General features: G+C 48.0%; 9 protein-coding genes across 9 annotated transcripts; 4 read left to right on the top strand and 5 right to left on the bottom strand.

Annotated features, from left to right (window-relative positions):
• Positions 1-160: 160 nt before the first annotated feature.
• On the top strand, positions 161-814 carry YALI1_D16314g (uncharacterized protein; the record flags this gene model as incomplete). The annotated part of the gene is made up of 1 exon (XM_502778.3): positions 161-814. The coding sequence occupies one exon, from the start codon at positions 161-163 to the stop codon at positions 812-814; it is 654 nt and encodes a 217-aa protein (XP_502778.3).
• Positions 815-1,807: 993 nt separating this feature from the next.
• On the bottom strand, positions 1,808-2,569 carry YALI1_D16290g (uncharacterized protein; the record flags this gene model as incomplete). The annotated part of the gene is made up of 1 exon (XM_502777.3): positions 1,808-2,569. One exon carries the CDS (start codon positions 2,567-2,569, stop codon positions 1,808-1,810), a length of 762 nt encoding a protein of 253 aa, XP_502777.1.
• A 3,086-nt stretch (positions 2,570-5,655) lies between these two features.
• YALI1_D16249g (60S ribosomal protein uL16) lies at positions 5,656-6,693 on the bottom strand (the record flags this gene model as incomplete). The annotated part of the gene is made up of 1 exon (XM_502776.3): positions 5,656-6,693. The coding sequence occupies one exon, from the start codon at positions 6,691-6,693 to the stop codon at positions 5,656-5,658; it is 1,038 nt and encodes a 345-aa protein (XP_502776.2).
• A 1,271-nt stretch (positions 6,694-7,964) lies between these two features.
• Positions 7,965-8,834, top strand: YALI1_D16236g (uncharacterized protein; the record flags this gene model as incomplete). The annotated part of the gene is made up of 1 exon (XM_502775.3): positions 7,965-8,834. One exon carries the CDS (start codon positions 7,965-7,967, stop codon positions 8,832-8,834), a length of 870 nt encoding a protein of 289 aa, XP_502775.1.
• A 2,131-nt stretch (positions 8,835-10,965) lies between these two features.
• On the top strand, positions 10,966-11,484 carry YALI1_D16206g (uncharacterized protein; the record flags this gene model as incomplete). The annotated part of the gene is made up of 1 exon (XM_502774.3): positions 10,966-11,484. One exon carries the CDS (start codon positions 10,966-10,968, stop codon positions 11,482-11,484), a length of 519 nt encoding a protein of 172 aa, XP_502774.2.
• A 1,784-nt stretch (positions 11,485-13,268) lies between these two features.
• Positions 13,269-14,246, bottom strand: YALI1_D16173g (uncharacterized protein; the record flags this gene model as incomplete). The annotated part of the gene is made up of 1 exon (XM_502773.3): positions 13,269-14,246. The coding sequence occupies one exon, from the start codon at positions 14,244-14,246 to the stop codon at positions 13,269-13,271; it is 978 nt and encodes a 325-aa protein (XP_502773.1).
• Positions 14,247-14,739: 493 nt separating this feature from the next.
• On the bottom strand, positions 14,740-14,997 carry YALI1_D16166g (uncharacterized protein; the record flags this gene model as incomplete). Its single annotated transcript, XM_068282688.1, has 2 exons — positions 14,740-14,874; positions 14,929-14,997. The coding sequence occupies 2 exons, from the start codon at positions 14,995-14,997 to the stop codon at positions 14,740-14,742; spliced, it is 204 nt and encodes a 67-aa protein (XP_068138789.1).
• Positions 14,998-15,056: 59 nt separating this feature from the next.
• On the bottom strand, positions 15,057-16,433 carry YALI1_D16151g (uncharacterized protein; the record flags this gene model as incomplete). The annotated part of the gene is made up of 1 exon (XM_502772.3): positions 15,057-16,433. The coding sequence occupies one exon, from the start codon at positions 16,431-16,433 to the stop codon at positions 15,057-15,059; it is 1,377 nt and encodes a 458-aa protein (XP_502772.1).
• A 755-nt stretch (positions 16,434-17,188) lies between these two features.
• Positions 17,189-18,025, top strand: YALI1_D16144g (uncharacterized protein; the record flags this gene model as incomplete). Its single annotated transcript, XM_066094309.2, has 1 exon — positions 17,189-18,025. One exon carries the CDS (start codon positions 17,189-17,191, stop codon positions 18,023-18,025), a length of 837 nt encoding a protein of 278 aa, XP_065950381.2.
• Positions 18,026-18,505: the final 480 nt, after the last annotated feature.

The following is an 18,505-nucleotide window of genomic DNA, read 5'->3' as shown; positions in this document are numbered from 1 at the left end:
AAACCAGTTCAGACGGAGGGAGACACAGAGACAGAGGCAAAGACTGACCCGTGACCATCCACGACACGACCGCCGCAGATTTTCCGCTTTAACGACACACCGTTTGGGACACCACCCCACAGACCAACCACGCAAGTGACACAACCATCTCGACACAGCAATGTCAGCGTTGCGGCCCATCTCTCGATTCGCTCCCGGGCGTCACCTAGCCCAGGGTCGTCCATTCAACGCAGCAGTTTCGCCTGCGGTTCCTCAGTGTCGCGCCATCAACACACAGCACCATTTCGACACCCGACGGTTCGAGCTGAAACTCGAAAAGGAGGGATTCACGCCGGAGCAGAGCAAATCAGTCATGAAGGCCATGTCCCGCGTGCTGGAGGACTCGTTCAGCAACCTGGGCAAAAACCTGGTGACCCGAGAACAGTTTTCGCGCCAGACGTACCAGCAGAAGGTGGATTTCGCCAAGCTCAAGGGCGAAATGCAGCACTTTGACAAGTCCGGCTTCAACAAGATCACCAGCGAGCACGACCGGCTAAAGAAGGAACTGGAAAAGATGCGCCAGCGACTCAAGGAGGACATTACAAAGACCAACGCGCACGTTCGGCTGGATCTGTCGCTGGAGAAGGGCCGAATCAAGACCGAGGCGGCCGCCCACGAAATGAAAATCCAGGACACAGCCTCGCGAGTCGAGCAGGAAATCTCGCAGACAAAGTCGTACATTGATACCACCAAGGTGACCGTTCTGCAGTGGCTCGTTGGTATCTTTTCCGGAGCCGTTGCCATCGCCTTGGCTTACATTCGGTTTTTGACCTAACCCCAATGGTGGGAACGAGAACGAGACCCGAGCCCAGTGCGTGCAAGCGAGCACTGTACTGTACGAGTACTGTACTTGAACTTGTATGTACTACCCCTACTGGATGTTAGTCCGGCTCATCAGCATAACATTATAGAGCATATGAAAACGCGGAAACGAGCGGTTGTAGGTCGCGAGTGGACAGCCAGCGGGTATAGCGCGACTGTACTGTGGACCGTAGCACTTGTCTGTAGCCCGTGTGGATTTCAGTGTACAGCACTTGTAGGATGGTGTGCCTCAGCACCGTCTGGTATTTGTTGGGTGTTTTTGAGTGTTGTTCTATTTCGCTTCCCTGGTGGAGTCCATTTCTGAGCTACTCCTGAATTATTTTTATTTTTTTTTACTTTATTGTATTTTATTTATTATAGTATATTTAAATACATATATTATATAACACTCCATTTAGTTGACATAATACAATGACCAACCAGCATACTTGTACTTGTACAAGGTACTTGTCCATCCCGATTGGCCCAAAAGAATTGAAAACAGCCAACTGAATGGCGGTGGTCACGTGACCCGCCGCCACCACTCCAAGGAGACTCTGGTCACGCTCATTCTGTTCACGTGACCCTTGGTCCCCACCATGCGTCCACGTGTTTTTGCTCCTGTCATTTTTCATTTAGGTTTGTTTTATTTTCACGCGACGTGTTTTTTCCCAACAGTGCGTGACAGAACATGCCTACAGAGGCACGTTATTCAGCGACGAGGCACGTTATACAGCGACGAGGCACGTTATACAGCGACGAGGCACGTGACTGTGACAACAATCACGTGACTTTGACACAATTGGCTTGATCCAAGTCCACGCTACAAGTACGATGTACATTACACTATTGCAACCGCATGTATTATTTGTACTATTGAACATGCGTGGCTGTGTGACAGTGTGACACACACTGTGGGAATCACGTAGCCAGCTTGCTCGATACTACCAGATTAGCTCGACAGTATCTAGTCCTTGAAGAAGAGCTCCTTGAGAATCTTGGCGGTATCCTCGGGAGACTTGACGGCATGGCCAATGGTTCGAGAGTCCTCATAAATCTCGTAATCGTTGCCGCCCTTGTAGGTCTTGTCTCCGAAAAAGTGGATTTCCTTGAAGCCCTCGTTGGCCACGTGCTGCAGACAGTAGGTCTTGTCCCAGCCGGTGGGGAAAACGTCAAAGGAGATCTGGCCACCGATGGAGTAGGTGAGGCCGTAGTCCTTGAACTCCTCCTTGAGCTTGGAGACCATGGTCTCTCGGATCTTGTTCTTGAGGTCGTACTGCTCAAACTCGTTTCGCTCGGCGTTGGAGGCGTTTCGGCCCACGGGGGACACGTTGATCATTCCGTTTCGGAACTCGATGAAGGTGCCTCGTCGCTTGGGCAGATCCAGGTCCGCCAGGTATCGCAGGATCCAGATGACCAGCTTGTTGTACTTTTCGTCGCCGATCCAGCCAATGAACGACTGCGACGCGAGCTCCTTGCCGGCCTTGTAGGCGGTCAGGCCGTTCTCCGAGAAGCAGTAGTCGAACATGTCCAGCACGTTGTTGCCGAGCTGCTCCTTCTGCTTCACCAGATCCGAGCCTCCCACGAATCCAATCACCACCTTCTCTCGGGTCTTTTCCAGTAGCTCTCGCATCGAGTCGGACACCTCCAGTCGCGCGGGGGTCAGAGTTCCGTCAACGTCAAAGAGCACCAGGGTGTCTTTATGGGGTCGGTCTGCGATGGGGATCATTGTCGGCGGTGGTGGGTTTGTGTCTGTGTTTGTGTAACTGGACAGGTGGACGTATACGTTACGTGACGTGTATTGATGGGGTTAGGGGAGGGGCGAGGTAGGCGAGGTAGACAAGTAGGGGTCAAAGTTAGATGGCACGTGGAATAAAGAGTGAATTTGTGGTCGAATTATGGTTGATTTTGGTCGAACAAAAAGATCAGATTTGGGTCGCAGTTGGATCAACTTTTGGTCTGATAATCGTCATATTTTTGATTGAATTATGATCGAATTAAGGCTAATTTTTGGGTTGATTTTTGATTGAATTTGGTCGAATTTGGTCGAATTATGGTTAATTTTTGGGTTGCGTTTTGATTGAATTATGGTCATATTTTTTGATCGAATTATGATCGAATTATGATGGAATTATGATGGAATTATGATCGAATTATGGTTGATTTTGGTCGAACAAAAAGATCAGATTTGGGTCGCAGTTTGATCAACTTTTGGTCTGATAATCGTCATATTTTTGATTGAATTATGATCGAATTATGTCAAATTAGGACCAAACAAATTGATCCAGGTTTGGTCGCATTTTGATCAATTTTTGGTCAATAAATACTCAGTAATTTTCGAAAACCCGAACACATGAGCTCGTGCCTTTTAATTCCTGTCGGATACCCAATTATACACCCTTACAACTGGAGTGAAGGATCAGTTCCTACTGAAACACGACACCAAAGGGTCCGAGATGAAACCAAACGGAGTGAAATTGGGGAGAAAATTGGGGAGAAAATTGGGGAGTAAAATGGATCAGAGTATCGTATGTACTTGTGTATATATTCAACATGGAATAAACATAGCAGGATACGGGTATACCATACAGGGACTTGTAGTCTTCATCATAAGGATACCTTCCCCAGACCTCTCAGTCAACTGTGATGAATGATATCTGTGTTCAAATGCTCAAATGTTCAAAAGTAACTACATCCTGTTCTACTACATCATATTCTCCTCCTATTTGTCTCATAGTCCTCTTATTGGCCACTTTGCCTACTTACCACATTGACCTACTGCCTACTGACCACATTCCATTTCTCCTCACCACCCTGTTCACAGTCTGGACATGATCTGGTTCCCCAGTCTGGACTCTAGGACTTTGGAATGTTGGCTGTCATCTACTATGTACTCCGATGAAGGAGGGGCTGTCCGTGGAGCCAAGACTGATACTAGTATACTGGTGGTCTGAGTCTACAACTAGTACCTGTACTACAACTACACCAGGGACTACGCTAGAAGACTCCGTTGCCTACATCTTGGCGATACAATATCAAGACTTCTTCTGGAGCTACTCAGATGTAACCTGTGTGTTGTTGTACAGCCTAGCTGATGCTCTACTTGTTCTACCTGCTCTTACGACGTGGTTGTCATCAACAGACTCCTATCCACAGTCGAGCTGTTCCACAGTTGACTCAGCAAGTTCAACCTGATCATAAACCTGATAACAGAGCCTTGGGGATTACATTGTCAACAAGTGCTAGAAAAAGTGGAACAGGAACAGTCCAAACAGAAAAGATTGATCATATTACACCCAGAATGGATTAAGTAACCGAGAGAATCAACCACGTGACTCAGAGAATGTACCACGTGACTCAGAGAATGTACCACGTGACTCAGAGAATGTACCACGTGACTCAGAGAATGTACCACGTGACTCGGAGAATCAACCACGTGACTCAAAGTACAACCACGTGACTCAAAGAAACCACTGCCGCGTGATAGATCTTTTCTCAAAACACCTGGAGACAATTCAGTGAACAATTAAATCCAGACCAAATTAATTAGAAAAGAAATATGTATACTGTGAGATTCAGTTTGTCACGTGATATGGATCTAGATCCAGAGTCATTACACGTTGAGTGATGGAGTAATTCGGTTGCTAATGGTAGTCCCACAGTATGTACACTCCTATCATACCCCCCTGCCCCCACAGAGAGTCACGTGATACTCAGTTTGGGCGTTCATGTGACTCGGTTAGAACTGCATAGCTCCGTTTATGTGACCGACTTCTATATGTCAAGTGATTTGGACTAAGGCTGTAATCTCGTCAGTTTGTCTCACCCACGATAGTTATTCAGGAGGGCATCTTCTGATACCTCCACTTTAGTTCCAGGGTACAGTATTTCAGATTTCAACTTCATTTCTGGCCAGTTCTGTTTGGTCTTTTGTGTTAAAGAACCCAGAGAAGGTCTTGTCAGTCTCTTGGGCACTCTACGAAAGCAGATGCAGTTGGACAAGACTTCCTTGCTGAGTAGAGAAGCTAGAGATTAGAATAATATATATCTCAAGTTCTCATTGTCACAGCTTTAATATTGATCGAGATAGGGTAAAAATTTGAATGGTAAAGCAATCGGGATGAAAACCACTCCAGTTTGTTCAAAAGAAATGGAAAAAAGACGAGGAGTTCATCAATGTATACATTCAATCACGGGATACAAAACGTTTATCTTCCCGCTACGTTACCGTTTATATTAGTAAACTTGTCTCAGTTATTGTGTAGGGCAATGATCCTTTCGAGTTAAATACACTGTACTTGTATGTATTAATCATGTCTGGATGTATTGAAGACCGCGAGTGCAGTCGAGAGTAAGTGGATACGATTAGTTGTCTGTGACGCCATTTTTTTGGTGGAATTTTTCTTTTTTTTTTGGAAATTAGCTGGGATCTGAAATTATAAAAATAAAAAATAAAAATAAAAATAAAAATAAAAATAAAAATAAAAATAAAAATAAAATAAATAAATATAAAATAAATAAATAAATAAAATAAAATAAAATAAAAATAATAAAATATATATATTTTTTTTAAAAAACCCCACCAAAATACCCCCAAAATATCGCAAAAAGACTTCTGTGCTGTACTAAACAATCACAACTTCCATTATGACACAAGGACAACCTGTCGCCGTGACCAGCCGTTCGTATTCTACTACAGATTAATTAATTTGTAGGGGGACAAAAAGAAAAAAAAGAGGAAAACCTCCTACAGTTGCGCTCGCTGTCGACGCTACAGTGGCTCACTTACAACAATTTTTAATAGTTATACACCCTCTAAACGGAAACACCGTTGTAGTCGGGGAACTCGGCAAGAGACTCGGCCAGAGGACCCTTCTTGGTGAGGAACTTGACGTAGGCACCGTCCTCCTTGATCTCTCCGTTCTGTCGTCGGGTCATGTACTCCTCTCGGTCGAGGTTGGTGAAACCCCACTTCTTGGAGATGATGATCTTCTGCTGACCGGGGAACTTGTATCGGCATCGTCGCAGACCCTCGATAACGGTGGCCTTGTTGTTGTCCTTGGTTCGGATGGAAATCAGAACCTGGCCAATGTCAACTCGGGCAGCAAGACCGGCGGGCTTACCCCAGGCTCCTCGCATACCCTGAGCAAGTCGATCGGCACCAGCGCAAGAAAGCACCTTGTTGATTCGCAGAACGTGGAAGGGGTGGGCTCGGATTCGCATGTGGAAGGCCTCTCGTCCGGACACCTTGGTGATGTACTTGTTGGCACAGATTCGGGCAGCCTCAAGAGCCTCGGAAGACAGCTGCTCTCGCTCGTTGGAAACGAGATGGATACACAGAGGGAAGTCGTCGACGTGGGCTCGCTTTCGACCAAGATCGTAGATTCGGATCTTGGGGTCGGGCACGGCTCGGTTGTATCGAGACTTGGGGAAGGGCTTGTTCTTCTGGTATCGGTAACACTTAGCGGGTCGTCGAGCCATTTCTGGAGTTAGTAGGTGACTTGGATTGGAAGGAGTGTTGAGGAGTAGAAAAGAGCCGGCGAAAAGTGCCTTATATGTACCAACATGCACCAGTAACAAACACACAACATGCACCATATAGTGCTTTAAATCTGTGGCGTGCTGCAGGTATGACATGCTGACAAATGGCTTTTTAGAGTTGACAAAAAGAGTGAAAAGATCACACACGGCGGCAGAAAAGATAGAGGAGCGCAAGGAGGTAATAAAGACGAGCGCAACCGCTAGCAGGGGACCATCACATGAAGAGTTTTGTCGCTCCCACAACATGGGTCTTGTGCCCATCACAGTGCCAATGTCTTGCCCATCACATGGGTCTTGTCGTCCCCACCACATGAGTTTTTGTCGCGCCAGTCACACAAGTTGTCCATCACTTTGCCAATGTTGTGCCCATCACAAAAGTCGTGTTGCTCTCCAGACGTCCTGCTCATCCGCTCATCGTTTTCTCGCCACACATAGCTTCAAATATCGTCCGTACTCACTTGATTATTATCGTCGTACACAGACTGAAAGAAAGAAGGTACTGAAATTTGTGAGTCGGCGTTGGGAGGTGGTCCGAAACAGGCAATCGATGTTAGGGTTGCTACAAAACAGAGTACCTGTGACTGCTTTTTCAAATCGGGAAGGTCATGTGATGCATACCGAGCAGAGGTGGACTAATAAGGGCGTTTGAGATAATACCAGATGACCAAGAGACGGGGAGAAATATTGATTTAATAATATGTCACGCGATACGACTGATACACACTGGCTAAACCGGTTCAAATTCGCCATTCCGCGGACTGCGAATTCCGCACCTCTGTCCCAATTTAGTAATAAAGTTTAAATATCACGTGACACAATCGACGGAAGACAACGTCCCCTGACTAAGCAAAGTAAAATAACAAAACAGGACACGTGACTTGCGGGGATAGTTGATTGCAGTCTTGTCATGTAAGCAACCTTTGTAGAGTTACCAATTTATGCATGTATTACTCATGTCGGAGGCGGACGTCCGTTTTTACATAAGCGTGATTGCTGGAGTGACGATCGGACTCTATTACCAATAATCGAGATAGATGGTCATGATTGCGTCTCTTTGCATTTGCGTCTGTGCATTTGCGTCATATATGGATTAATTAAGGCATTTGGAAATTGGAAAAATGAATTAAAAAGGAATAAAAGAATAAAATCGAATAAAATAAAGAATCTAATAAGTTGAAAAAATAGAAAAAAATAGAATAATAAAAAGAAATCAAAAAGATCAGACATGATCACCAGAATGCACCAATATCTGACAATGGTTTGTATTCTCAATATCTAGAATATTCCAATTTACCCGAATTATTTTCTATTTTTTTTATCAAATTTATTAAATTTTCTGAATTTTTGAATTTTTTGCAATCATGTTTTATTTCAACACACAAAGCGCCAGAAACAGGAATATGATCCTTCCAACTGCCTTCAGGTAGCTCTCATATCGACCATTTCACCAGCTGTCTGATCGACCACTGTGTTCGATCTTCCTCCCTATTCCACTCCCTCACCAACTTTGATCCGCCTGCATTACGTCATGTTCTAAGTCCTTAACACATCACCACAGAACAAACGACTTGTAACTATCCACCATGATGAACGTGCAAGTGAACGAAGCGGAGGACACGGAATGGAACGACATTCTGCGGCAGCATGGCGTGATTCCCGAGCGGCCCCCGTCGCCCACGTCGCAGATTGAGGCCGCTCTCGAAGAGGCGATCCAGAAGCAGCACGACAACCGGTTGGAGGGTCTGGAGCTAGACGAGCTGGATGCTCTGGAGGACGACGAGGACGAGGCTTTTCTGGAGCAGTACAGGCTCAAGCGAATGGCCGAGATCCGGTCGCTGGCGTCGCGGGAGCAGTATGGCTCAGTGGTGAAGATCTCCAAGCCCGAGTATGTGGAGGAGATCACCGAGGCGAGCAAGAGAGACCCTAAGAATCCACATCTAAAGAAGGCGACGAAGCAGCAGCCGGAAGAGGAGGCGGAACATGCGGACGCTCGCAACGCGATTGTGGCCAGTGGCGATCCTCGTGATCAGGACGAGTCCGAGGGCACGTTTGTGTTTGTGCACATTAGCCACGGGGGCGTTCCCGAGTCTCGGCTGTTGAGCGGGCTGTTTGACCGGGCTGCTCAAAAGTTTCCGGACGTGAAGTTTGTTGACATTGACTCCAAGCAGATCAACGAAAAGTACTCGCTGGCGTCGGTGCCGACAATTCTGGTCTACTACAAGGGCAACCCCGTGAACCAGGTGGTGGCGCTGGAAGGTATTGGTGGCAAGAGCACCAACATGGAGGATATTGAGGCATTTCTGGTGAAGATGGGCGCGGTGCGGGCGAACGACAAGCGGCTGATTGTCAACCAGGACAAGGACGAGGATGAGCTGGAGAGACAGGGCAAGTCGATTTATTCGGGGGGACGAGGAGACCGAGAGGAGAGTGATTACGATAGCGATTTTGATTAGCGACCACGGACGTGTATGACGGAAGATCATGAATGGACAGCACCCAATAGACCCTTGGGCCCGCAAAAGTGGTGAAGTCGTGGAGCCAACAGAAGCCGGGACGAACTGGGACATGACAAGAGCTATCTCAGCCCATCTCATGGGTTATGTATGGGCTGTGGGCTACCAGACGACTGACCTCGCTCACCATAGCACGTATAGATAATGAGATGTTCACGAGATGAGATGTTCACGAGATGAGATGTTCACGAGATGAGATGTTCACGAGATGTTGATGAGTCGGTGATAAGTTGACAGTGAGTGGACAGAAAAAAGAGGAAAAAAGTAAGAGTTGCAACTGCCAAGAATCACATACATATTGGTCCAGTAAAGAGGGTATGGCACGCACCTATAGTAGATATGCGGTGCTCGTATTCGCCTCGTATTCGCATAGGACCTGCATTGGCGAGTTTCATAATCACCAACAGCAGTTGTCACAAGCAGAAATTGTGGAAGCGCATGGTCGAGTTGACCGTCAATCAGTTAATTGCCGAGCTTCCATATTATATAATAGTTTTTTTTTTTTTTTTTTTTTTTTTCATCGTCGATCTGAACAAGAGGGATTCGATTCATTGTATCATTATGTAGGTCCTTCTTCCCGCATTGTAGTTGAGAAGGATCTGATGGCGGGTTTGGATGCTCGTCTTGTCTAAACATTTGATCAAAAAGACGATCGTATCAGCCCGAGTAGGAGTGCGATATGACTCCAACATACCCATTGAGACACCATTTATGAATGGTCACGGCAGAGATCGAGGCAGAGATCGAGGCAAGTGACCAGTAGGGCTCCCGTTGCGAATACCCCAGAGCTGCGAAACCAGACAGAAATGGCGTCAATGAGGTCCATCGAACTCATACATGCAATTCATTTACTCAGTATACATAGCGTTATCTGAGCTACTGGAGATTGGCTACTCAACTATCGCTCCATTGATGTTACCAGGGACAGACACACCCTCCAAGGGCCCTGGATCAACTACAGAGATGTTGGCACGACTCTGGTGATTTGTGCTGCCCACTCTGAACAGCTCTTTCTCACAATGGGTTCACAATGGGCCTCCGTGCAATGGAGTATGTGAGATTGTAGTAGCCGCTGGTACTTGTTCCATCCAAGGGGCTTATGGCCAATGTACGAATCTACCGAGGCAAGAGTAAACCAAACTAGTAATCTATCGGTCATTGCCAAACTCGTTTTTTTCTCACCCCTGCCATCTCTAGTGGTGTCAGAGCAATCCGATCTCGTCTGTTGACTCTGACCAGAATGGGACCATGAACAGAACAAGACCGCAGACTTCTCGTAATACTTGTTGGAGTCGCAATAACGGTCATCCAATCAGACAACAATCTCTTGATCCCTTTCGTGACTACGATACTCAGGTGGACCAGAATCTGGCTGAGAAGCTCGTGGGGGGTTTGCGAGGAAATCTCCAATGATCAACATAGTAAAAACAATCAAGACCATCTATACAGAGGTAAAAGATGTAATAGATCAATGAAAAGAGGATGAATAATTCAAACACCACAAACTTGTATAGTTCGTACTTGTATCGTATTCGTACTTGTGGTATTGAGCCTGGTGCCTTGTGTCTGGTGCGTGTAAAAAGGACGTTCCAATGGACGCCATAAAACAGTGTCGAAACGAAGAATGGACAACAAAGTAAAGTCGTTATTGAGAACAAAATGCACTTTTCTGAAACTCCCTATCTTTTATATTCATCTCATTGAACCCGGTTAACCAGGCGTGTACTCGTACTTGTACTTGTAGTGCTCATCCCAGCTCAACCAGTGTCCTTATTGAAAAACTGAAACCGCAGGTGCACACATAATGGCCCAAACCGTCATATACCGTCCCTCAAGTCGTCCAATTATTCAAATTGGCTATTTTCTCGATTTTCTCAATTTTGTCAAAAAAATCCATTTTCCAAAAAATATTTTAACATTTTCCAAAAAAATCTATTTTATTTAAACATTTTCCATTTTATTAAACTCCAAACTCTAAGTAGAAAAAATCTGTAAACGTGCATACGGAAATATCGACACTCTCGCACCACACCGCAAGCGACTCTAGTGACACAAAAAGCAAGAAACAACCATGGGAAGACCATCGCGAATGATGTACAAGACGAAACGTCGAACCCGAGATCTGGACCAGATTCTGCGGGACGACATGAACACGTCGCAGTCGATCAAGGCTCTGCACAACCAGGAGTACGACGAGGAGAAGCCCGGACTGGCGCAGTTCTACTGTATTCCGTGCGCTCGGTATTTCGAAACCGAGTTTGCCAAACAGACACACATCCGGGGCAAGGTGCACAAACGACGGCTCAAGGAGATCCGCGAGGTGCCATACACCCAGGAGGAGGCCAATATGGCTGCTGGAAACAATGTGGCGCGATACCTGGCTCGAAATGATGTTGATAAGAAGCGTCTGGATGAGGAGGAGGTGACCACCATGTTGACAGATCGTGGCAGTCTTGAGGAGGTGGAGCAGGCCAAGGCGGCAAGCAGTTTTGCTCGTGAGCAGGAGGCGTTGCGAATCGCCCGAGAAAAGGAGGCCGAGGAGGAGGACAAAGGGGTGATTCCCGAGACCAAGGATGAGGATATGGCTTAGGAGGCTTAGAAAATCACAGGAATCTGAGCCTGCGAGGATTTGTGATGTTCGTTGGATGCTAGTCATTCGAAACAACTCAGTCATTCAGCCATTTTTCACGGCATTCACTAATCATTCATTCACAAATTACTCAATTCCATCTCTCTGGACCGAGGGATGTAGCATGGGACTTAGAAATCACTCACTGCTGGATCAAATGGATTATGACAATAGCATTATTAACAGAAATGGATAGGCCATGATAGACAATATATTATTGATTACGATGAGCCTCGGACAGAGTGCTATTGGCAGCAGATGGACACCAGATAGTGAGTTTTGTAACGATAGCGAACTCACAGAAAGCCGAATACCTATAGGTGGTTTCTCAGATGGTGGTAATCAGGACCTGAAGAGCCCATTCCAACTTCATTCATCATTCTGAGTGCTCTGTAGCACATCTACCGTGCAAAGTTGTGTATGTTGAGCGTTTTTTTCCATGTGTCTATAACTTTTGCTAGAGACATTCGAGAAAGATGACGAGTTCTGGATATTGTTTCCGGTGCCTGGAAGAACTGCTTGCGACTTTCCACGTCCTTCTAACCTCTCTGTAGCAGAAAAGATGGTTTGTTGGTTTATATCAACGGGGTATACAAACTTGGGTATAGATTTTCCCACAGATACCCAATTGAAAAGGATACTTTTTGAGGGCAATTCAACTGTCTGAAAGTGTCAGCCAGGTCTTTCTCTACTCGTCTATCTATTCTGTATCATATTCTAGATTGTAAAATTGAACCTGTTTAGTCATCTCACACTAAACTGTGCCAACTCGCTCATTTTCCCTCCGATTTTGGTTTTCTCAAAGACAAGGTGTTCTAACACCAAAATAGACACGTTTGATATGTTATAAATGACCTTAATATTTCGTCTCTGGCGGTAAAAAATCAGCCCGTGAGTTCTGTATCTGCAACCCATGATGATCCTGGTATAATTGTTTCCAGACGACTGGAGAGTGATACAATGAAGACCAAGAGTTCTCTTATAGAGTAAAAGAATGATTATAAAGAAAAGGCGCTTTTCAGATTTTTGATAAAATAACTCGACCACGACTTGTCATGGCCCACTGTCATGATGCTACATAAAAATACAAGCAGTTGTGTCCAGGGGAATGGAGAGACATCTAGTTGATACGTGGAGTACCTAACTAGAGTAATCCAGCAATTTCCGAAAGAATGCACTTTTCAGATTTGTGATAAAACACCTCATTCACGAGTTGTGGTTGTCTCTATCTGCATATTCCACAAGAGTGTTTGCAGCGGCCTGGGTAGAGGTGCAATAAACCCGGTGAAAACGGGGATGTAATAAACATGCGATTTCAAGACGAATATACTCTCCAGATTTTCCATAAAATGTCTCCATTGTTTTCTACTACTTGTAGTATGTTCTGTCCAGTACACGTATGTGTTACTCTAGACTATGGCCACCAGACAGTTAGGCAACATCAAATATAGATATATGATAACCGTATCGATTGAGTTGTCTGTCCCAATCATTCCACTCCCATCATAGATCTCTGTCAACGGCACTGCTACCGGCATTATACAAACACTGTACACCATGTTGGTTCCATATAGTCCATAGAGACCTATGAAACTCAGACAGTGGAAGGTGGTATCAGTAGAGTGATTCTTCGACACGGTTGTAGGTGCAAAGGAGACAGAGCTCCACAGTCTTGCTGAAGTCACTCAAGGTGGACCAGCTGAAGCTCTCATGATGGACTCACATTTGCCGTAGACGAGCCGTCGTCACTTCTCGCCAAAATTGGTATGACCCGTCTTCTTGGCATGCTCCAACGCCCCCTTTTCTCCGGTAAACGTCGATCCACAATCATTGCACTTGACAGCAAAACTAGCAGTGTCGGTATAATAATGTTTCTTCTTCAATTCCGCCATGAGCACCTTGAGCGACTCGAGTACCGCCGCTCCCTGGGCGTCCTGACTGAACACCGTCACGTCGGACGAATTGGTGTACAGGTCGGATACCTCCGCCAGCGCCACACTATCGTAATGGATGCCCGAGTAGACGACGATGCAGAACGTGGGCTTGCCGGGGTTGAAGTGGTCCAGTCGGCCTGTCGACACGTCGGCCGAAATGATGGTCAGACCCAGGTTCTCCGCCAGAATCTGCAGCTCGATGGCTCCTCCCCACGAGTCCTGCCTGGTGATCCAGCTCATGTACTCTGCGCGGGGGCGGCCCAGAATTGCGTCGGAATATGTTTCCGGGTCCGACGCAATCTTGTCCTTGACCATCATCCGCAGCTCGAACATTGTGTCTGCGTCCTTCATCATGTTGTATCCCACTGCTCGGAACATGCACGAGTTGTCGTCTTCCATGACTCGAAGCACGAGTTTACGGGTGCCACAGGGGGCTGTGACCAGATCGGAAGGTCCTGAGCCACCCGAGCCGGAGCTTGTCCCGGAGCCCTTGTTGAACCCACCCATCACCGGATCTTTGTGTCCCCGGTTGGCAGAGACAATGTCGTTGCCCTTGGTGATTTCGCCACCGGACGTCGACACAATGAGCTGGTCGCCGTTCCGGATCCCCGCCGACGCCAGGCTCTTGCTTCCCTGCGACAGATCGATGGGCTTCGGCGGAAACCCGCCCTTGATGGCAAAATCCACCACTCCTAGCGACAGCACCATGGCGGCCAGGTCCTCCACGGTGGCGTCGTTGTCGAGCTCAACCACCTTGTTGAGCGTGGGCGTTCGTAGTTTCAGTTTCATAGCGGTCGTGGTGGAGAGGAGGAGGAGAGGCGGTGGCGTTGGTCAACCGTCGTAATGTGGTGGTGATGTGTCGCTATCTGCTGCAACAAAAAACCCAATCACGGAATACTCCAGAAGAGAAAAAGTGGCAAAGGGACAAGTGTAGGAGGAAGAGGGACAAGGTGGAGGTTGGAGTCAAGGAAAATTAGTCTCAAAGTGTTTTTTTTTGGGGTCGAAATGCGTCGATGAGGAGGTAATATGGCGGGTGGGGTTACCAGATTTGTTAGTGAATGAATGAATTAGCAGATAATTAACTATGTAATTAGTTGAAACATACTTGAATTTAGTTGAAGAATACTTGAATATATTTTTTTTGGTTGGAAATAATTGATCTTAGTTGAACAACTAAAAGGTCGAAAACCAGATAAAAAGACAACGACATTACAATTAGATATCTGCCGAATCCATTAGCACAATTCTCATATCACACCTACTCCATCTACATCCACCAGTCCTATAGCTCTTCTGTTCTTTCCATATCCACTCTTAGTACCGTCAATGAGGGGAAGAAGAGACTACTGTAGACGCTAATACCAGGTATTAGTACATACAGCAGTATCGATTCGGTGCTAAATGGCACTACCGGCGGCTATCTCAGCGAGTCGTAATTAACACAAACTAGTCCAATGCATCAATGCAATACTGAACGAGCTCCCAGATTTTTTAGTTGGTTGGAGGCTCGCCCATTCAGTGTGTCCAAATCCAAACCCATGCTCGTCCCGTGTGTCTATGCTCTTCTGACATGTCTAAACTCATCGCTTCGCTCTTCGCTTAGACCGTCTCAATGTACCGATCAACCTCCCACGCGGTGACCGACTCCATAAACTCTCGACATTCATGCAATCTCGTCTCTCCATAGTGCTCGACAAACTTGTCGCCAAACAGCTCCCTGGCCAAACTGTCGGGTCTCATGAAATGCTCCGTGGCCCGCATCAAGTCCCTGGGCAGCCGTTCAAACTTGTCTGGAGAACTGTCGCCCATGGGAGGCACGGTCAGGGGCATCTTTTTGGCGATTCCTCGGTGTCCCAGCGCTAGAATGGCGGCCAGAGCGAAATGGGGTTGCACATCGGCTCCGGGAGTTCGGATTTCAAACCGGGTGGCACTGGCAGAACCTGTGGGGGGTGCAATGAGTCGGATGGACGCAATCCGGTGCTCCAGACCCCAGCTCACTGTCACCGGCGCCCAAAAGTTCTCCACCAGACGCTTGTACGAGTTGATGGTGGGCGCAAACATGGGCATAATGTCTGGGAGGCCGTCAAGCACTCCGGCGAGAAAATGGCGGCCCAAATCAGACAGGTACTCGACGTCGGGCCACTCGGGGTTGGGGTCGGGCTGATCACGTGCAAACAGGTTTTTCCCGGACTCCTGGTCCACCAGAGACACGTGCAGATGGCCGGAATTGCCCGGCATGCCCTGCTGGGGCTTGGCCATGAAGCAGGGGATCACCTTGTACTGTGGGGCGATGGATTTGACCATGAGTTTGAACAACGAAGTCTTGTCGGCCAGTTTGTTGACCTCGTCGAACGCAATGGCTGCTTCGAGCACTCCTGGTCCTGTTTCTGTGTGCCAGCCCTCCAGGGGCGCGTCAATCTTGAGGGCGGTGTCCCAGACGGCCTGGAAGTAGTCTCCGTTGAGGGCTGGGCGCTGGACCGAGTATCCAAACATGCCTGTAGAGATGGGGGGCAGTTTTGCGAACGAGTCCGGCAGGTCTTTTCTGTCGAGGCAAAAGTTGTAGAACTCGAGCTCTGCTCCGGCCATGGCCTTCATCTTGTCCTTGAAGTAGAGTCCGGTAACGGCGGTGAGCAGCGAGCGCGGACACGGCGCGATTTCCTCCTGGGTGACCGAGTCCTTGAAATGCACAAGAAAGAAGGGGATGTTGTTTTCCCACGGCAGCCGCCGGAACGACGACAGGTCGATGATGGCCAGCAGGTCGCGGTAGCCATTGTCCTTGTTGCTGACAGTCAGCTCCTTGGTGTAGTTTTTGTCGTGCATGTCCCATCCGAAAATCACGCCGCAGAAGCCAAATCCCTTGGAGATGACGCTGAGGAACTTGGCTTTGGAGATGGACTTGCCCCGCACAATGCCGTCAATGTCGATTCCCGCCACCTTGACGGCCGTGTCGTTTTCGAGTTCGGATTCCCAGTTCATGTCACGTGAGAAGGAGTCGGGCGCTAGCAAAGAAGAAAGGTTGCCAGCCGGCGTCTAGGGGTCTTTATACCTTGGTTGGCCGCTTGGGGGGAGATAGTGTCGGGTGGTGTCGTGCGGAGCAACTCTATGCTTAGGCGAAATTAAACCTTGGCCAAGTGTGCGTGTGAGGTGCGATGTAGATAGGTTGTAGATAGTCGGTTGATTAGTCCACCAAGGTGGGGTTTGGTGGGGTTATGGGAGAGATCGGAAGAGCGGGTCAGCAGGGGGGGGGAATGTGCGAGGGTGATATGGGAGCGAAAGTTGGTGCAAAATGTGTTCGAAAGGGGGCAAAATTGGGGCAAAATTGGGGCAAAATTGGGGCGAAATGGGGCGAATGCGATGGGAGTGAACAGCAGTGCAAGTGAGTAAGTTGGCAGAAAAGGAGTGAAAAAAAAGGTGGGAAAAGCGTAGTTAAATAGACCCCAAAATGAGTGGAAAACACGAGGGAAATTGGCAGTTAAATAGGCCGCAAAAGGAGAAGAGAAAAAGGAGGGAAAAACGCCCAAAACACCATATCCTTACACGCCACCCGTCACCACCTGACCCGGAACTGCACGGACCCCGCCCCATTACATCACCGTGCTCCTCTCATGTGGTTACCCTATGCAACCGGAGTTTGCGATAAGCCGTCTGTAGATTGACAACTCAACACCACACATTCTACAAGTACACTACTTGCACTCTACCAACTCACTACTCCACACTCACAACAGACCATGGTGAACCGACTTTCAGGAAAAAACGCAATTGTGACGGGCGCCGGGGGCGGAATCGGACTGGAAACGTCGATCCAGTTTGCCATTGAGGGCGCCAACGTGCTGCTGTCGGACGTGAACGAAGAGGCGCTGGCCAAGGCGCTGGCGGAGGTGAAGCAGCGGGCGGCCCAGGGCACCAAGATCGAAACGCTTAAGGCAGACGTGTCGGTGGAAACCGACGTCAAGGCGCTCGTGGACCACGTGGAGGCGTGGGGCGGCGTGGACGTCATGTTCAACAACGCCGGCATCATGCACCCCGCCGACGACGGTATTCTCAACACGGACGAGAAGATCTGGGACCTGACGCAGAACATCAACGTCAAGGGCGTCATGTACGGCTGCAAGCACGCCATTGCGTCGATTCTCAAGAACAAGAAAACCAAAACGTCCATCATCAACACCGGCTCGTTTGTGGGGCTCATGGGCGCTGCTACCCCCCAGATTGCCTACACTACCTCGAAGGGCGCGGTGATCGCCATGTCGCGAGAGCTGGCCATTTGCTACGCCAAGCAGGGCATTCGGGTCAACTCTCTGTGTCCCGGGCCTCTCAACACCCCTCTGTTGCAGGAGTTTCTGGACACGGAGGACAAGAAGACGCGACGAACAGTCCATCTTCCTTCGGGCCGGTTCGGCGAGGCCATTGAGCAGGCCAAGGCCGCCGTGTTCCTGGCCTCCGACGAGTCCACCTATGTGACTGCCCAGGAGTTTTTGGTCGACGGAGGCCTGACTCGAAGCTACGTGACTTCCGAGGGTCCTGCTGCCGAGGGTCCTGACAATGTCGTTTTCGGCAAGAAATGATGCGAGACCGCTCGTCTGATCCGCCCACACACATGACCTAGTGCGGTATATAGATGTACCAAGAGATGATGTAAGCAGCGAGGACTGCTGTAGAGGATTGGAGCGATGCGAACACTTACGGAGAAGAGCTGGTGACACTGAGACTGGTGCCAATGCAGAATGTACGAGTCCAATCTCCACAACGGATATTTCGCAACCGTTTCGACACTAGTATCGTGTTCTGCGCAGTCTCTAGATGCAAATATTCACGCACTTTCCACTGGCACCATATCCAATACTGTAACCTTGGATCCCCTCTGAAGCCGTTTTTCAGTGGTTATTGTAGTTGAGTGGTTTCAACACGGCCGAGCAGGTGTCCAGCTCGAGTGTCGAGTTCGAGATACCACTGCCGAGCTCGAGATATTGCAGTTGACGTTTCATCAAAACCAATAGCCGACAAATTCTATAATTATTATGATTGCCGCTGAAACCGAAATAGTG

The sequence above is a fragment of the Yarrowia lipolytica genome, chromosome 1D, assembly GCF_001761485.1.
Source record: "Yarrowia lipolytica chromosome 1D, complete sequence".
Taxonomy (NCBI): Eukaryota; Fungi; Ascomycota; class Dipodascomycetes; order Dipodascales; genus Yarrowia; species Yarrowia lipolytica.
This window is presented reverse-complemented; position numbering and strand designations above follow the sequence as displayed.